This window comes from Pollachius pollachius, assembly GCF_949987615.1.
Source record: "Pollachius pollachius genome assembly, chromosome: 3".
Lineage (NCBI taxonomy): Eukaryota > Metazoa > Chordata > Actinopteri > Gadiformes > Gadidae > Pollachius > Pollachius pollachius.
This window is the reverse complement of record NC_136936.1, coordinates 39,905,317-39,924,332: the sequence shown is the minus strand read 5'-3', so window position 1 is coordinate 39,924,332 and position 19,016 is coordinate 39,905,317. Positions and strand designations below refer to the sequence as shown.

At 44.2% G+C, this 19,016-nt stretch overlaps 3 protein-coding genes across 3 annotated transcripts in view; 2 read left to right on the top strand and 1 right to left on the bottom strand.

Annotated features, from left to right (window-relative positions):
- LOC307072685 (integral membrane protein 2B-like) overlaps positions 1 to 946 on the top strand; it is an 8,064-nt gene extending 7,118 nt beyond the window's left edge. Inside the window, exon 7 of the mRNA XM_079732095.1 lies at positions 83 to 946. Coding sequence (XP_079588221.1) covers positions 83 to 171 — 89 coding nt within the window. The 3' untranslated portion in view covers positions 172 to 946. The remainder of the gene's footprint in view (positions 1 to 82) is intronic.
- A 1,941-nt stretch (positions 947 to 2,887) lies between these two features.
- On the top strand, positions 2,888 to 11,359 carry LOC307074020 (serine/threonine-protein kinase Nek5; the record flags this gene model as incomplete). The annotated part of the gene is made up of 22 exons (XM_079734007.1): positions 2,888 to 3,004; positions 3,224 to 3,320; positions 3,419 to 3,600; positions 3,693 to 3,763; positions 3,938 to 4,024; positions 4,140 to 4,194; positions 4,308 to 4,421; positions 5,277 to 5,363; positions 5,563 to 5,650; positions 5,978 to 6,099; positions 6,984 to 7,057; positions 7,508 to 7,669; positions 7,971 to 8,049; positions 8,261 to 8,365; positions 8,545 to 8,625; positions 8,772 to 8,846; positions 8,973 to 9,080; positions 9,277 to 9,378; positions 9,491 to 9,653; positions 10,056 to 10,187; positions 10,576 to 10,738; positions 11,044 to 11,359. The coding sequence occupies 22 exons, from the start codon at positions 2,888 to 2,890 to the stop codon at positions 11,357 to 11,359; spliced, it is 2,580 nt and encodes an 859-aa protein (XP_079590133.1).
- Positions 11,360 to 11,714: 355 nt separating this feature from the next.
- LOC307072232 (GDP-Man:Man(3)GlcNAc(2)-PP-Dol alpha-1,2-mannosyltransferase-like) lies at positions 11,715 to 16,137 on the bottom strand. The gene is made up of 6 exons (XM_079731453.1): positions 16,062 to 16,137; positions 15,221 to 15,445; positions 14,668 to 14,870; positions 13,826 to 13,994; positions 12,819 to 13,468; positions 11,715 to 12,736 (listed from the first exon to the last, which is right to left on the bottom strand). Exons 1-6 carry the CDS (start codon positions 16,130 to 16,132, stop codon positions 12,453 to 12,455), a joined length of 1,602 nt encoding a protein of 533 aa, XP_079587579.1. The 5' UTR covers positions 16,133 to 16,137; the 3' UTR covers positions 11,715 to 12,452.
- Positions 16,138 to 19,016: the final 2,879 nt, after the last annotated feature.

Below are 19,016 nucleotides of genomic sequence, written 5' to 3'. Positions count from 1 at the left end.
AGAAGGAGGTTCTGAAGACCTGCTCCTCGAGTTAGGAGGAAGAGAAGTTTCTAAAACCTGTTGCTCTGGTTTGTTTTTGCAGGCATGCAGAAGCGCGAGGCCCTCACCTGCTTCAAGATCCGTCACTTTGAGAGCCAGTATGTGGTGGAGACCAGCATCTGTGAGCTGTAGACGCACCGCGCCGCTTCCACTGCTCATATACTACTATGATGTCACTTGAGTGGAAGCTCTTTCCAATTTATTTTAATCACACGTTTCTTTCTTCATCTCTGCTTCGTTTGGTGGTTGGTGTGCATGAGGTACTCTTATTGTGAAGTTAAAGAGGAGGAGGAGACAGGAAGTGTGGAAGAAAGTGGAAGAGTTGTGCACTGTTCAGTTTTTATGTTGAGGGATCCACAGCCTAAGATCGATGGGATTTGTTTAGATAATGAAAAAAAATAAATATATATTAAGCTGAACTTCCAAAATAAACTCAGCCATAGGAATTATTTTTGTTTTTTTTATAAATGTAATCAAGATATATTCATATGATAATGAATATTTATATATATATACTTTATACTGTGGGTATTTATTCACACAGAAATAAAGTTAGAAATTCAACAGTGATGTTAAAAATGATGAGATTTTGTTTTGTACAACTGAAGCGTGTAGACTGGTCACTTTTCTTCTTTTGATTTGTAATTTACTGCTGTAGCTAAAAACAAGTACCTTTTTTATATCCTTTATATAAAACATAATCCATAACTAATAGTTTGATAAATTAAATGCAGCGATGACTTGTCTTTATCTGCATTCATATCACGTGTTTCTCTAATACTTGTCTTTATGATGTTCTGTAAACGCTGATTATACTTTTTGTTTGTTGATTAAATAACCGGGTGATGTACTAATGTGTATATATCGTCTCTGACACCAGGGGAATAAAAACCGGCGGGAAATCTTATGTTTGTTGTCCTTCTTGTAGCATCGCTTCCAAAAGCACACCTCAGATTCTTCACTCACAATATACTAATTATGGTAGCACAAGCTGGATAATTGAAGGTTTCTGTTGGTTGTACAGGACATATGTCAAATCAAGTGGGATGGTGGATAAAAAAAAAAAGACTGGAAGATGGTAGTTGTAGACTATGCAGACAACTGCAGTATTATATTGGTAGTACAGGTTAGAAATACAGTGTTGTGTTGGTAGTACAGGACAGAAGGCCATAACAGCTCTGTGCAGGCTGCTACTATTACTGCTGTAGTGAGGCATCACCTGTCGTCCCTGATGTGCTAATCCGAGCTCGAGCTTAACCCTGCCTTGTAACGCTCAGAGGAATGATATCATAGGAAGATCATATTCTCTTTTTAAATTGTAAGTTCATTATGATAAATGATGTGCGTGCGTGTGCGTGTCCCCTTCACCTTGGGGTTTGTGGCCCAGGGTTCAGGAAACACTACTACACAAAATCGAATGAGCTCTCTTCTCTCACGCACACACACCAGCAGTTCTCACCACATGGCTAGCATCATTTATATAATATAATTTGAAGCACAGCTGAGCAGCGAACTTTGCTTGTTTTCTTTTTTGTATTTGCATTGTTGGAACAGCAATCTCTCTCGCTCTTTTGCTATTTCCTGCAATTTAATATGTACAGGAGTTAGCTTTCAATGATGGGGACCATACCCCCCAGACCGCCCCCCAGTAGCCTACTACATCAGTATTGTAGCACTCATGTTGGTGGGTGAAGTGAATGTTTATATATTGCCGTTGGAAGGGACCCAAATATTAATACAAAACATATTACGTGCTGTTGGTGTTCAAGACAATAGAGAAACGTAAGACCCAAAATAGCTTCACCAATAAACTGCATAATGTCCCCTTGTGCGGTCTACACCCCCCTGTAGTGCAATGGACCGGTCTCTACTGGAAACTACAACTCCCAGGATACCTTTGCGTTCCAGTTGTAGTTTCATTGACCGTTCTCTACTAGCTACCAGCTATTTGTTATGTTCCGTTCGTCGTTCAATTGTGCTTTTAAAAGGCACAAAGTGAAGCGGTAAGGGAAATTTGACCATCCTACCAAGGCAATTTAACCGCAACCTTCTTTAGTTAAATATATCATAAACAGAAGTTGTTAATGTTTGCACCTTGGGTTCAAGCTAGGTCTGTGTATGTATCACCATGGCAACCTCCTCTGGTTGTCGTTTTGCGTTCTAATCAGGAACTATTAATTAGAACAAACAGTGTTCCCCCGTTGATTGGGCCTTCCTTTCTATATTTACCTAGCTTAATGGCTGTACAACTTTATAAAATGCAACCTTTAATAAATAAATAAAACATATTAACTGTACGCTTTTAATAGTCGTATGTATTAGTTTTACCTATACCGTGGGTACAAAATACAAATTCCGTGGCCAAAATAGTTTTAGATTATTTAAGTAAAACTTTTGAGGGCTCGGAATGATGATGTCACTTCCATGCCCAGTGCGAGATTGCACTCTTTCTAGAAATCTAAACAATACCCTAATAATTACCTTACAAAGGATTTCCTCGAAAGATGCAGAGGATGGAGAAATGAACATCACTCACTGACTTGTTGCAGGTATGCATCCCATGATTATTATCTCTCTCTCTCTCTCTCTCTCTCTCTCTCTCTCTCTCTCTCTCTCTCTCTCTCTCTCTCTCTCTCTCTATATATATATATATATATATATTATATATATATATATATATATATACATATATATATATAATAATAATAAACACATTTACATAAGTACAAAAAATCAATACATTTGTTATACGTTTAAATAGGTAGCCTAAATAAGTAAATATATATATCACAATATATTCCTGTAGTAATCCATAGTCCTATATCCTGCTCTTCCATAGGAGGGGGATATGAACGACTATGATGTGGTGCGGCAGATTGGAGAGGGGGCGTTTGGTAAAGCCTTCCTGGTCAGAGATCAAAGTTCAGCCAGCATGTGTGTCATCAAGGAGATTAAGCTTGGCAAGGTACAAAACAGTTAACCCACTGATGTGTTAGTAGTATTAGTACACACACCATATTAATACTGTTATTATTTACCAATTTCAATAACTCCATAAAAAATATACAAACGCTGCATTGTTTAAAGACAAGATATTTAATCTCTCATCTTCATATTACCTTAATAATCATATTATTTATTTAGAAATTATATGAAATATTTTTTTATTTTCTTTTTGCGCTAGATGTCGCAGAGCGAAAGGGAGGCATCGAACAAAGAAGGGATGCTTCTCTCTAAGATGAAACACCCAAACATCGTGGCGTTCTTCAAATCATTTCAAGGTCTGTCAAATAAACCGATGAATACTGATCTATAATGGGTATAACAAAATTGGTCTAAACTGTGTGTGTGTGTGTGTGCGTATGTACATGCGTGTTAGAGAGGAACAGTCTGTATATAGTGATGGAGTTCTGTGACGGAGGAGATCTGATGAAGAGGATTACCCTTCAGAGAGGCGTACTCTTCACAGAGGAGCAAGTGGTAAACTGGTTCCTTCAGGTGTGTCTGGGACTCAAGCACATCCATGACCGCAAGGTTCTTCACCGAGACATCAAGGCCCAGGTATACACCTGTTCTCTCCCCACCTGTTCGCTGGCTAGAGTTAGTAAGCTGCACTGCATTTCCTATCCTCTTCCCTTCCTCTTCCTCCCCAGAACATCTTCCTCACCAATGGTGGGAACCGAGCCAAACTTGGGGACTTCGGCATCGCCAGAATGTTGAATAAGTATGACAGCCTGGTCTACATAGTATAAGGCCATAGTATTAGGCTTTCAACAGGCAGCCGGGCTGGACCACTCAATATCTATTATTTGCACTATCCTCTCTGCTGCTGTAACCCTGCAAATTTAACCACTGTGGGACAAGGATTCATCGATTGGTTTGTTGTTTCATTGTGTAGTACCATGGAGCTGGTCCGGACATGCATTGGCACTCCATACTACCTCTCTCCTGAGATATGTGAGAGCAGACCATACAACAACAAGACGTACGCACTCATCTCAATCACATCTACCAACACCAGAGAGAGAGACAGAGAGACACTGTGTTTGTCTTTGTTTGTATAAATGTGTTTGTTTGTTTGTTTGTTTGTTACTCTACAGTGATGTCTGGTCTTTGGGCTGTGTCCTCTACGAACTCTGCACCCTTAGACACCCAGTAAGTCCACTGAACTCTAAAAACATAGCCCCTCACCCCCTAACCCCACCTAGTTAAGACCCTCATAAAGGTTGATTAACTGTGTCCTTGTGTTTGTGTGTTTGTGTTCTCAGTTTGAGGGCAGTAATTTGTGCCAGCTGGTGGGTAAGATCTGCAGGGGACGCTTTGAGCCGGTGTCCAGCCGGTACTCCCACGACCTCCGCCTGCTGCTCAGCCAGCTCTTCAAGGTCAGACCCCAACATTCAGAACCTTAGCCTCCACTACAGAACCCTCAGAACCTTTAGAAGGAACCTCAACATCACAACTTTCAGCATGGGGCAAAGAGTGAAGCCAATCACGAGTCGGGGAAACACTCATGAATGAACTTAGAACACACACCAACAGACAGGGTACACTGGATACTTACATAACATGTAAAACAGGGGAACATAATCAGTAATCAACTGGGTGGTGGGAGATAACTGAAACGATGCATGGCAAAAAAAAAGGGGCAAGGAGCCCCCCCGAGTCTGATAATTATTATATATATTTTTTGGAAATTATAATTGAATTTTAATTTTTTAAAATTAAAAAATCCTCAACGGAAACGGTCTAAAGAAAGCTGAAATACATGCACTATTAGTTTGATATAACTTTGACTTATTATTCTTATTTAAAGTGTTATATTTTGACATTACCCCCGTTGGTAATCGAGTCCCCCCCCATTGACAATCAAGTGCCACCCCAAAAATAAGACTGGCCCGAGCTGGCCACCACAGTAATAATGTCCTGGCTACGCCCCTGTGTGAGTGGGATTAGCCTTACAAGCCGTTTCGAAAATCTGCCCCATAAGACATCACTTATGGGGCAGATTTTCGAGATCTGTGCTGGATAGATGAGCAACGTTTACTTCAGTCCACTGGGTAGGCTGGTAGACTGATCTATCCAGCCCAGATCTAGGTGGACACGCCCACTAGTGATGTCATATGGGGCAGTTTTTCGAAGCAGCTTGTTAGGCTAATCACACTCACACGTGGTGGTTTAATATGTTCCCTTTAAACACCAGAACCTGAAGACTCACTGCAGTGCTCTCCCTTTAACAGGTGAGCCCGCGGGACCGGCCCTCTGTGAGCTCCGTTCTGAAGCGACCCTTTCTTGAGAAGCTCATCTGTAAATACCTGGACCCACAGGTGAGCTGTTCTGATTGGCTCCTGCTTAATTAGAGAGCCGTCAATTACAGCTTACAGCATAGATCAATTTATATAAAGATTTAAGGAAGCAGAACAAATTAAAGTGAGTGTGTGTGTGTGTGTGTGTGTGTGTGTGTGTGTGTGTGTGTGTGTGCGTGCGTGCGTGCGTGCGTGTGTGCGGGAACATGCGTATGTGCAGTTGATGCAGGAGGAGTTCAGCCAATCGGTGGTGATCAGGAACAAAGCAGCATGTCCCCAGAAGTATAAAACAAGACCTTATCAAGCTGGTAAATCACCCATACTAAGTGATTTAGATAGACCTCTGAAGAATAAGTCCCGCCTCCGAAGCTCCGGTTCCCTCGGTCAAATGTCTATCAAAAAGGATCACAAAAGGACACACCCATACTTACGCACGATACATACTGTAATTACAATTATTCATACACAAATAAACTTGTATCCAATAGTATATCACATTATATTTAACTCGTCGTCGAGTTATTACACTGGCATGCGAGTGTAAATAAAGGATTGAAAAAAATGAAGTGAAAATATCCGAGGTTCTAATACTCAGAGGCTGTTATCCTAACTTTTAACCTTAACCTACCCCTCAGAGAAGCTAGCAACGGCCAGAGCTCCAGTGAGGGCTGCTCCCCGGCCCACGTTGAAGAAGCTGCACCTCAAACCAGAGTGGAAAGCCCCAGCCAGAGGCTGCACTCCTTTTGGCCAGCCTAAAGTAGGTTCTGCCACAGTGTGCAGTGCTTTATCATAGGCATCATAGAAAACAGATCTTGATAACACCTTACAGGAACTTTTGGTCAATAGCTCACTTTCTGGTTAATCTCTTTTTGCTCTCCTTTTGCACTCCTCCGTAAAGCAAGACGCAGGTTTATTGTTGTAGTTAATTGGGAAGATGTTAAGCAGGTAGAGCAGGTGTTAGTTGCTGATGTCAGAGCTCCCTCGAGTGTGTGGGTTGATGGCTGGTTAATCCTGTGTGCCTTGATGACTACCAAATGTAGCACATGTGTGCAGGCTCACCCAGCCCAAGAGTCTAGACAGCCTGACTCAGGCCATGTAAGGCTGCTTAAACCAGCCATCAACCACAAAAACTCAACAATCAGGATCCAGACTCAAAGAACATTTAAACATTACCCATTACTTCAAGACAGAACATGAACAAAATGCCACAAAACTGGCAGTTTTATTGAATATAAAATAGTAGTTCAACAAAAAGGGTTATCAATGACGGACAAACCAAACTGAAAGCCTAAATACGCAGGAGGGAAAAAAACAATCAGCAAACCAATACAGAAAACATGGATACTGAGGCTAAGAAAACTAAGACATTATTTAATTATTAAATAATTATTTATTAATTAAATAATGGGCCGGCCACCATTATTTATTTATAGAATATATAAGTTATAGAATGAGTTTTTGATTGATAACATTGTTGAAATCACTATCGATCTGCATTGACTACATATATGTCAAGGTTTTCTAAAGCTAGGACCTAGTTAGAATGTTACACTTTCGACTTTAGTGTGGGATCAATCTTAACAGGTTAATTTAAATGTATTGAAGATGTGCGTGTGTGCGTGTGTTTCCATGTGGACCCAGGGCAGACCAGGTCACCTAGCCGGCCCAGAGCTCAGAGAGGTCAGAGGTCAACAGAACCAAAGGCACGTATCCTGGTGCCAAATTTCCCGTCCGTTAATAATAAAGTGCACCTTTATTTATTTATTTATTTATTGGTTTATTTCAGGGGCATTGCACACTAATCATCAGACTGTAAGTGAGCCAGAGTCATAGTCCTACTATTACTACTACACTACTACGGTAAAACACATCTAATGCTGTGACAGCAATACAAGGTACTGGACCTAATGCATGTTAGCCCCAGGGTCAGCTCAACCCACACACAACCTGAATTTAGTTTTTGATATAATTAACATGTGGGTTGTTTATTCGACCATACTGGAACATCATTATATTAACTGGTGTGTGTGTGTGTGTGTGTGTGTGTGTGTGTGTGTGTGTGTGTGTGTGTGTGTGTGTGTGTGTGTGTGTGTGTGTGTGTGTGTGTGTGTGTGTGTGTGTGTGTGTGTGTGTTTGTGTTTATGTATGTTTTCACTGTTGTCCAGGGACCCCTATCATCACTACCATCGTCAACTGGATGCTCTGAAGAGGAGGAACAGAGAGGAATCCCCTCCACATCTTCATCACAACCCTCCTCCTCCTCCTCAGAACCCTTCCTTCCCTCAGCTTGCAGAGCGGGGGGAAGACAGGCCTGTTCCCTATCAAATGTAAGAACAAGAACCCCCCCCCCAACCCCTCCCCTATACACACACATACACTCACACACAATAGGAAATAATTATTATCTAGCATTTATGTGGTATTTAAGTAGCATGAATCGTGGAATGCTATTTAGCATGCTATTTAGCATGTATATAGCGTTAGAATGATGTAGGTCTCAGTAGTGTGTAACCTACTGTAGCTTGTTGAGGCATGCATGTAGAGTATGTAGCATGTACTGTAGCATGTACTGTAGTGTGTTGTGTTGCATATATGCAGCACGTGTTGTTCAGAGTGTGGGTGTTCCAGGGTGGAAGAGGCCCACGGAGCGTACCTCCAGAGACGTCAGGAAGCCCAGCGCTACAAGCTCAGAGCAGAGAAACAGCTGGTGAGACCTCACATGAAGCAGGTCACATGACCTAGCTCAGGTTGAGGGCGGGGCCTGTCATCGACCAGTATTAATGTAGTGCTGCAATGTGATGTGTGTCAACCGTTTCAAATGTTTACTTTTATTTTTTCACATTGCAAGCGCTCTTATTTTGCATACGGTGTAAACATCGTGTACAAGTCTGTGTGTCACATGACCTCTGACTCCCCAGGGCCTGCGCCCGTCGACGGCTGACGCTGACCGCTACAGGAAGTTAGCCACTAATGAAGAGGAAGTTAGAAGACCTCATCAAACACCTCAGCATGGGAACCAACAGGTTCACACACACCGACAAGCACACGCACGTAGATACACTCACGAGCACACACATGCACACACGCAAGCACACTAACACACATCTAGCCCTTCCAATGATGTATAAACGTGTGTGTTTGTGTGTCTGTGTGTGTGTGTGTGTGTGTGTGTGTGTGTGTGTGTGTGTGTGAGTGTGTGCAGGATTATCTGAATCAGTTAGAGTGTATCAGAGAGCAGTACTACCAGGAGATGAGAGCCTTGAGGAGGAGAGCAGAGCTACTGGTAACCAAACACACACACACACACACACACACACACACACACACACACACACACACACACACACACACACACACACACACACACACACACACACACACACACACGTGCATATCCATTTATTTTAATGTAACCTGATGATTGTTCAGAATCAGCCAGGTACCAATGAGGAGGAATATCCCAGGAGTCCAGCCCGACCCAGTCCAGAACACTCACATGGACAGGTACAGACACACCCATACAGCTAGCCTGGTATCTAACACACACTGAGCTTGTTATGAGCTCAAACGGAACAGTTTCCCACTGTGTTGTAGTCTAGAAACATCCAACCTGTTTCCTGTTCTGACCAGCAGGACATGCGGGATGCATTGGAGCTCATTCGAGATGAGGAGAGACAGGAGAGGAGAGAAGTAAAAAGAGAGAAGTTACAGGGGTTGGAGAATAAACACAGGGGCCAGGTAACATCAATCCCCCTCTGGTGGTGGCTTTGCACCTTACACTGGATCCTACATATTTATCAGCTATTAAACCTGTACAGCTAATAGCCACTGATATTAGTTAATGGTAATGTCTATGATGTTGTAATGCTTATAAGATGCAAATATAAGTACTGATCTACCATAGTAACAGTTGTTATTTTTGTTATCTTTGTAGAAAGGAATCATGTTTGAGATCCGGTTGGACTGTGAGGAGAGTAAAGAAGGGCGACGAGGAGAGGACGAGAAGAAGGAGGGAATAGGAGGAGAGGAGGGAGAGGTAGGACAGCTTTGTTAATTAAACTATACCTCTTTGTCATTGTGGCTGTGTCCGTCTATCACTCTCTCACTGTCACTATCGCTGTCTTATTCCCCCTTCCTGTATCCGACAGGCTGAGGATCTTCTCAACCAGCGCCTAAGTTTCCAGGAGGGGGAGGAGCTCAGGCATAGGGATTGGTCGTCGGGTGAGGGGGGGCAGGGCCAGGTGAGGAGGGGGTGGAGTGAGCGGTTACCAGAGACACTTCTGGAGGCCCTTGCTGGGATGGACGTGTCAGGTAGGGCTCTTAAACACAGGTACCCCAACCCTTTGCAACCACAACCCCATTATTAAGTCAGAAAACCTTTTCATGACTATATTAAAGGTGACATATTATACCACCAGGTGTGAGTGTGATTAGCGTTTACAAGCCGCACTACCAATCACACTCACAACTGGTGATATAATATGTCTCCTTTAATTATTTTACCACCTTATACCTAAAAGATTTGATTTTCATTTAATAATTTTCCTTTTATTATTCTTAACATTTCCTCCCTTTGTTTAGCGCTTTAAATGTCCCTGTGTTTGAAGGGGGCAATGTAGACAAGACAACAATAGTGTGGAAACCACACTAATAAACATGCCCTGCATTGCCAAACCTTTCCCCGACTCCTGTGGGTTCTCCCCTCTCCACTAGGAGGCGATGAAGAGGAGGAGGAAGCAGAGAGGAGGCGAGCATGGGGGAGCGGACCCCCAAGCACTCTGCTCAATGCCCTGGCCCACGCCCCCCTCAGCTCCTCCTCCTCCACCCTGGACACTCTGACACCAGGTAACATGACGTCATCACCACCCCATGTAACATGACATCATCACAACGCCATGTAACATGACGTCGTCACCACCCCATGTAACATGACGTCATCACAACGCCATGTAACATGACGTCATCACCTACCCATGTAACATGACGTCATCACCACCCCATGTAACATGACGTCATCACCACCCCATGTAACATGACGTCATCACCACCCCATGTAACATGACGTCATCACCACCCCATGTAACATGACGTCATCACCACCCCATGTAACATGACATCATCACCACCCCATGTAACATGACGTCATCACCACCCCATGTAACATGACATCATCACCACCCCATGTAACATGACATCATCACCACCAAAGGTTAAATGATCCTATGTCCTTCAGAACCAACAGAGGGGCAGAAGGAGGAGGAGGGACAGGGAGAGGTGGAGAGCGAGGAGCAGCATGAGGGAGAGGAGGAGTTGGAGAAGGAGGTGCAGATAAAGGAGGAGTCAGATGTGGAGGTGGACGGCGATCGTCTGGAGCCCCGGTCTGACGATGATGACACGTTAGTCTGGTTCTTCATCAGTGTTTAAAATAGGGTTACTTAATACTAAAAACTCTAAACTCTAAACAGCCAACTGGTTCAAAACAGAGGAGCGTTTAAAACAGTTTGATCTGAGGGTGAGCAGGTCTGGATCATTCCTGTGTTCTCAGGGTCCCGGGTTTATATGGCACAGAGTGGGGAGATGACAAAGGGTCCTATGTTCCCCAGAGCACTATGCTAGTTTTATCTCTCTCTAATCAGAAAACCATGCTAGCTCTAACTCGCATGAAGAATAGTCTGCTAGCTCCATCTCACTCTACCATCAGGAACTTTGAGGAGTCTGAAGACGAGCTGAGGGAGGAGGTGGCCGACTCCATGAAGAACCTCTTCTTCATGGATAAAGATGAAGACGAGGAGCCCGGAGAGAGAGAAGGGATGGATGGAAGGATGGAGAAGGAGGGAGGGCAAGATAAGGGATCTGGGGACCCCAGACCAACACAGGCAGAGCCAGACAGCTACCCATTGACCAAGGCCCCTCCCTCTTCAACCAAGGCCCAAGATGAGGGGTGTGGGGGCCAGCCCAAGCATGTAGGTGACCCTCAGGCATCAGATGAAGCCTCCTCTGAAGACGATGGTAAATAGATCAGGATCATATATAGACAGGAGGTCTTCACTGAGAGGGCTGCTGGTGAGGCACACGTTGATGGAGGTTCTAGGAAAGGAATTTTATCACATATGCACTTATATTCCTCAAGCTTTACTTAAATATGAATGTATTTATGCAACCAATCTAATAAATGATGATTCAAATGGAATCCAAAACGTTGGTCTCTTTCTGCCAAGGAGCAACAGAATTGATTTGGTTTGATTGTCTCAGCGTTCTGATTGGTTTGCACACAGCAGGTGTTTAGTTTGTTAAGCATGTCTCATTACCAACTAGTTGCGCTTGTTTAGAACTTGAATAAGAGTGATAAATGGACGACAACGGAAGCTAATCAACATCTGAAAAATACAGATTAATTTATACGTTTTAATTAAATATGCAAAATTCTCCAACACAAATGGGACGGAAAAAAGGTTAAGACATTTAAACGAGCGGTCATTTGAAGAGCCGCCTGTAGAGGAGGAATGTAAAGGAATAGGATCAAGCATAGTGACACTTCAATTTTTACTAACAACATTAACCCGCTCTGCAGCCATTCAGAAACTTTAAAATGTGATTGGCTAGGGCAGAAATGATCTGCCAATGAGCATGCGGGAAAAATACAGGTAAGACATACAGGAAAACTGATTTTGGTTTCTGATTTTAACTCGTTACATATAACTTATAGAACTTCATGGTTTGATTGTCTCTTGTTGGGCCACTTGAGTAACCACCACTAAAATGTATTTTCCAAGCAACAGCTGATTGGCACTGTTCATCCTCTCTTTAAGCCTGGAAAACAGCCTCTCTCTCCTCTTCAGATCCTGTTACTTTCTCTAAGCGTATCTAGCGGAAGCATTTGCGGTTAGCTGGTGCCACTTCTACAACTTTTAAGGACATGCTAGTTTCTTACTGTTAGCAAGAGATAAAGTCACTGTAGGGAAGTCAATCAGTCGCTATGGAAACCAGGAGGGGCTAACCATGGAACCTTGACGGAGTCGCCATAGTAAAGCGATAGTTGCCAACTAAACAACAATCTGTGGCAATGGAACCGTTGACAAAGTCTCCATGGGGACTGGAGGAAGCTCCCCTTCAGGGCTGGAGTCCAGCCATCAGCGGCTCCGTGGCAGACAGGAAGCAGGACTCAAACTCGCGGTCGGAGAATCGCTCGACGGAGAGCCGCGCGTTGCGGCGCATCTCCAGCCGCTCGGCCGCCGGCAGTGCCAGGATGGTCTCCATGGCGGCGGCGTAGCTGTCGTCGCTGTCGGCCAGGAAGCCCGTCTGGGCTCCGTGGTGAGGAACTACGATGTCCAGCATGGGGCCTCCGGACTTGTGGGCCAGTATGATGGTGCCTGCTGCCATGCACTCTACCACACCTGCAGGGAGAGGGAGGGGAGAGGTAAGCGTTGGAAGCATTGAGGGTTAGCAGTGGTTAGAAGCTCGCGTTGACGCGCTCACCTATCCCGAAGTGTTCGTTCCACATGGTGTGCAGGCCGATGGTGGCGCTGACCAGCTCCTTCTGGAGCTCCTCATAGGGAACATTGAGTCTAAACTCCACGCGGTCGGCCACGCCCAGCTCCATACACAGCCCCCTCAGCATCAGCACACGGCCCTCGTCCTCCTCGTTACGGCATCCACCAATCAGAACCAGCCTCAGGGACTCCCGCCCCTCAGGCCCCTTCGCCTCCTTCCTGTCCAGCAGCTTCCGGAAGGCCCGGATCTGGAGCTGGTGGTCCTTCTCTGGCCGGAACTGCCCCACCGAAACAATAGAGTGGCACTTCTTGTCCCCCGCCCCTCCACTTCCCACCACACTTCCTATTTCCTGCCCAAGCTCCTCCCACCCCTCCTCCTCCTCCTCCTCCTCTGGCCCCTCCTCCTCCAGAGGGAGATCTAGGAAGGAGCGGACATCACAAGGGGGGTACACGACGCTGGTGCGGTCGGGGGCTCGCCACAGCGCCAGAATGTGACCCAGCGTCCAGGTGGAGTTGACCATCACCAGGTGACTGCAGCCACCGGCCAGGCCGTACAGCAGGGCGAACAGACAGTAGTACAGCACCTTCAGCGCACTCAGCACCGGGTTGGCAGAGATGTAGTCGGCGTTGTTGAACCTGCAGAAGGGGACAGAGGTGCCTCCTTTTCAGCATATGCTTTTAGAGGAAGAGCCTCGCTTATGGAGCGAGGATGAGAACAGTTGATGAAATACAGATAGTGAGAGCATAGATTAGGTAGAGTAGTTACAGAGAAATCCCAAGTGCTGCACAACCTACTTTCTAAAAATACAACTGGACAGAGTGCAGAGTACCTGTAGGAATCAGAACACAAGGTTTCTGAATTTGGATTTGAACAGACTGCGTTCTGAAGACCAAGAGGAAGCACTTAAGCTAGAGTTCTACAGCTAGATGTTCTCTAAAGACCCTGGCCTTCATTCATTGGACCTCTAAAGCTGAGGTTCTGGTGGTTCTCACCTGGGGTTCCTGTTGCGAACCACAGACAGCATGTCTGTGCTGACGGTAGGGTAGTGCACGTAGCTGGCCACCATGCACCCTCCAAGGTAGCGGAATAGTGGCATTGTGAAGGCGTATCCCATCGAGTCCACATAGACGTCAGGAACCAGCGAGGTCAGAGCCTCCCAGCCTGCAACACAAACACAGTGGAGGCAGGGTAGTTAATTAGTAGGGGGTTGAACTCCCAGCCAAAAGGTTCCAGGTCCGATCCCCAATGACGCTCAACGTTTCAATGTCGGTCAGTAGGAAACCATGAGCAAGATGCCCTAACTCCTACTGACTCCTACCAATCTGTATCTGAAGTGGCTTTGGATAAAAGTACCTGAATTAATAAACAGTAACACCAATACACACAACAGGAATCCATATTTCTCCAGCTAAAATGTAAACCCCAGACAGAAAAAAATCTGCTGAATTGTAATTCCTGCACTCACACTTGGTATGAATCCATAGTTGTGTAGATTGAGACTACAGTGATTAGAAAATATCTATAGTGTAATTGATCATTTCATCAAGATAATCACCGGCATGCCATGACAGAAACAGAGTTTCAAATTGGATGGAACAAGGCAACTAATAAAATTGATTGGATATCCTTTTGAAACCAATGAAGCTTTGCAACAACACAAAAATATAAAGCCTAAAACCTCCCCCTTCGAACTTCACGGTTTGTGGCAAAATGACATATTGTATTGCGGGAATATATTGAGAGCCTATCAAGCAATGGTATTAAAACAACCGACCCAGGACCACCACACTGTAGACCCAGACCTCCCATGCATCCAAGGGTGCATTCTGCTCACCAAGGAATACGGAGCCGAGGCTCTGACCCAGCAGGGTGAAGTGGGGGTAGGACCCGGCCTCGACCATCGCCCGGTGACTGAGGAAGACGAAGGTGATGGGCCGAGGAAGGACTATGTTGAACCTCTGGCGCGCTCCCTCCAGGATCTGCTCTCCGGTCACTCCCTGGTCACCCGTGTAGACGGCAAACGCCACGCCTGGATAGCTAGGAGGACGCAACCAACAGGAAAACAGTTGAACATGTATATTTATATATTTTACATTTCAATAAATATCCATAATGTTTACTTGTTTTATTTTGCCATTCCAATACTACTACTCTTATTTCCTGTCTGGGATCAATAACATTTTAATAAAGTACTATATTATATATACTGTATATATATATATATATACTTATTTCTGTATATTTATTTTTGTTTTACCTCGTTTAATGAATTCTCATCCCTTACTCTATTACTTTTTGTATTTTCTGCGGTGACAGCTCTAATGTCCCGTCTGGGATTAACAAAAGCCATCTCATCTCATCTTAAATGAGTGCGTTAAGGTGCTTACCGGTTCTGCAGTGCTCGCAGGGCGCACCACAGCACTCTCTCCCCACCCCCACCCCCGTTACAGTAGGGGTGGAAGAAGGCGACCATTGGTTTTTTTCCGTCAGGTCCCCCCCGGGCCCCCCGGCGGCCCTGCAGCCATGCCCGAATCCCTAGAACCACCAGCCCCAGCAGAAGGCTCAACACCAGGCTGAGATAGATGCAGGGCAGCAGCAGAGACCAAAGCAACCTGGTTGGGTTTAATTAAAGCAAATATGAGGTGATTAAAGTGAGGCAAATATGAGGTGATTACAAAGGCTCATATTTTTATATTATTTACCTTTTCCATTTTTGTCATACTTAAGGACATTTTAAATACTTTCTACTTTCTAAACTCAGGGTCCAGCGATCTTTCCAAACTTGTCTTGTCAAACTTGTGTTTCCAAATGCCTGAATAAAATGTTTCAGGGGTCTTACACACAGGAGACCATTTATTTAAATAAAATATTAGTAGAAATGTTATAATTTAATCGTTGACAGGATAAATACAACGTTTAATTGTATGCAACGTATGTATTAGGTTATACACTATTGACAGTGTTAACGTTGATGCCATTCATTCATGCCACCAAATTCACAGAGTTCCGCGTTTCCATTACACGACATTATACATGAAATGACAAGACATCACATCACATTATACACTGCCGAGGCGTCATAATCAGACACGTTGCAATGAAACGTTCACCTGTATGAGGTCGGTAAACAATGTTTAATCTAATTCAAATGTGGATGATCTTTGTGCTTGAATTAATAGAGTATACGTTTGAAAGCCTTTAAATACGTGTTTTAAGTAAAGGTTTTACCTGATTGTATCGCAGGAACACATTGACAAGTGATGACTATGATCATGATGATGGTGATCGTCTCCTTCCATCGTGAAAACACAACAAGACCCCGGAAGTGATCGCGGATTGGCTCGACCTTGTTGTTTACATTTGCGTCAAACGGCTGCTTTCGGTTCTGCCTGACGCTAAACTTTGTTAAGCTGAGTATGTAATGACAACATTAACGTGATATTTTCTGAACATGCTAAATTTTGGGGATGCAAAAAATAAATGTGGCTTTTCACATCGCTTCCTGCAGGATGATCTAACGTCAGAAAGTAAATTATTTTCATAGTTGTTCTCAGCATTGTTGTTCTCAGTCTCATATATTTAAGAAACACTGGTAGGCCAAAAATCACTATAGATAACAGAGGTAAGAATATGGGGGAGATACAACTTGAAAAAAAGAATCCAAGTCCATTATATAATTCATTTTATATTCCCTTTGAGACTACAATTCAAGTACAACAATATGAAATAGCTTTATTGACCCTTCAGCCATTTTTGGTTCCATTTAAAACCAAGATGGCTGCTTGGTGAATACGACAAAATGAGGTTTCTGTTTCTGTCAGTGTATTATAAACACAGGGCTTTGATGGACCCCTATGATGAGCTTCAGGGCCTGAAGCCACCAGGGCTTCTCAAAGACCCCACGACGGCTCCCCTCAGACAGAAGGAGGGGGGAGGAGGGAGGAACCTTGGATCTAGCGTGAGAGAGAGAGAGAGAGAGAGAGAGAGAGAGAGAGAGAGAGAGAGAGAGAGAGAGAGAGAGAGAGAGAGAGAGGTGGTTGGGAAGAAATGTAAATGCAAGAAATAAATGTAAACATTACAGATAGCTGAGGTAGACATTATTAAGGCTATATGTTACATTAATGAAATGATCCATTACATGTATTGCATGTATAGTTGGTAGTGTAGTGAGTGTAACATAATTCACCTACAGTATTTTGTTATGTGTTGTTCTTTGCACTGTGTTAGGCATGTCGTTTACTGTCTCTGTGTTTCAGGGATCGCTGTCCCTTTAAGGATAACGAGCTTCTCATGACGCGGAGCCCGATGCGGCATATGTTCACTTGCAGCACGTTTTGATTCCTGTTTTCTAAAACTAAATAAACGAGTCACACAATTGTGTGCTCAACGTGCGAAATTGTATCCTTCCTTTAATGCAATTTCCACAGTAGGATGTTTGGTGTGTATGTGGTAAGGTGGGATGCTAGGTAGATAGAATGGTAGGCGGGTCAGTATACGGTAGGTAGCAGGGTAGATTGGTTGGGAGGCAGGAGATGAGGCAGCTAGATAGATAGGAGAGGAGGTAGGTAGTTAGGTGTGTACCTGTACGGATGATTTGGAGCAGGGGTATTCTGGGTAATGTGCGTGCAGGTCTGAGGGGAAAGCCGCCCACTGCTGTGCTGGCTGTCATCGCCTCTGTGGGCAGAGCTTCCTGCCTCCTGCTAACGCGCAGTGGAGCCGGTCCCTTCCCTGGGACCACAGGAGGTAACCCTCACTGTAGTTATCTAGTAATCTACTGATAAACTATTACACTAACTAACTAACTCACTACACAATTAACTAACTAGCCATGAAACCAACCAACCAACCTACCGATTAACTAACCCTGACCTTTATCAACCTTCTTGAGCATCATTGAACACCAAAACTACACATGGGATACCTTGGTTGATTAAGTATAAAAGGCTAGCATTTAATGTTATAAAGTAACTGTGATTATCAATAATTGTTTATTGGTACAACCAAAATGTTTGCAGAGCCTCTCCAAATACCTGGAGAGTTTGGCCTGAGAGTTTATATGTATCACCCATAGTTGTCAACCCACTTCACTTCAAAAGTAGGCTACCTGCATGGATTCTAGGAGCTGGGAGGGATATCACCAGGTGAGGGACTCGTTCTGCGGGGAGGGGCCTCCGCAAAAGCTGTGGACCCTCTGATGACATGACAACTTCCACAGGAAAATCACCCAACTGTAAATATAAACATCATTATCAAACATAAAGAACATTTGCCCTCATAGCTGGCTATGCCGATGGCCTTCAGAGAAACACGCGCGCAGAGGGTGTGTTCCAACTAAGCGCCGATGGATCGTCAATCCATAATGTTTACCGGTCCTGTCTGTCTCTTTACCGGTCATCATTGTGCAGGTCATTGAGAGCGTGCTGATTGCGTGTTCAGGGACTGGGCTGACTGGCTCACCATCAATGCGCGTTAATATCCTAAGGTAGCACGAAGCAGATGACCAACGAAAGAGACGGACAAGAACATTTCATAAAGGAAAGAAAGGGCCGAAGTAATGAGAGAAAAAAGGAAGCATGCATTATGAAAGGGCTCAGTCGTGACTAACAGTTTTGGAACAAGCGGGGGACGGAGGGAACCAGTGGATTAGTCCGGTGCTGAATTATTTCCCAATACATAGCGCATTGGCCCATACTCTGGGTTTGGTGTGGATCGTATGTGTTTCCTTCTAACTTATTACCTCTGAACCTGTGCCTTAGTAACAAGCAAATTAACTTCATAATAGAGGCCTAAAGTGAAAAGCTTTCATGTCTTAACTGAATTCGGAAACTTTAAATTAAAACCCATGATCAGAACGGCGAAGAGATCATGATGATAAATAGTCGTCGTCAGCACGACGCACATCAACATTGTTATAAAAATCCCCCTCAAGAAAATCGAAATGCTGAATGAAAGCATTGGTCTTAAATGCTTAATCATGTAACAATACGAAAATAACGAATAAAGACCTACTACCACCTCTGTATGCTTCCTGGTTGGGCTTGGTAACGGCCATAGCAACCGCTAGTTACTCCTGTCTGAATAAATGTATGTGCATGTGTGTGTGCGTGCGTTTGTGTGTCTGTGTGTGTGTGAAAACTCTGAATAGTGCTTCAGATACACATTAGAAGTCAGTTAGGATACTTC

Bases quoted from the DNA above. Each gene is read 5' to 3' on its own strand.
- LOC307072232 (XM_079731453.1), bottom strand. From the start codon at position 16,132: ATGGAAGGAGACGATCACCATCATCATGATCATAGTCATCACTTGTCA. The intron at 15,446-16,061 runs GTAAAACCTTTA...AAACCCAACCAG, and splicing joins TGTTCCTGCGATACAATCAG to GTTGCTTTGGTCTCTGCTGC. The intron at 13,995-14,667 runs GTGAGCAGAATG...TTTGTGTTGCAG, and splicing joins CCTCGGCTCCGTATTCCTTG to GCTGGGAGGCTCTGACCTCG.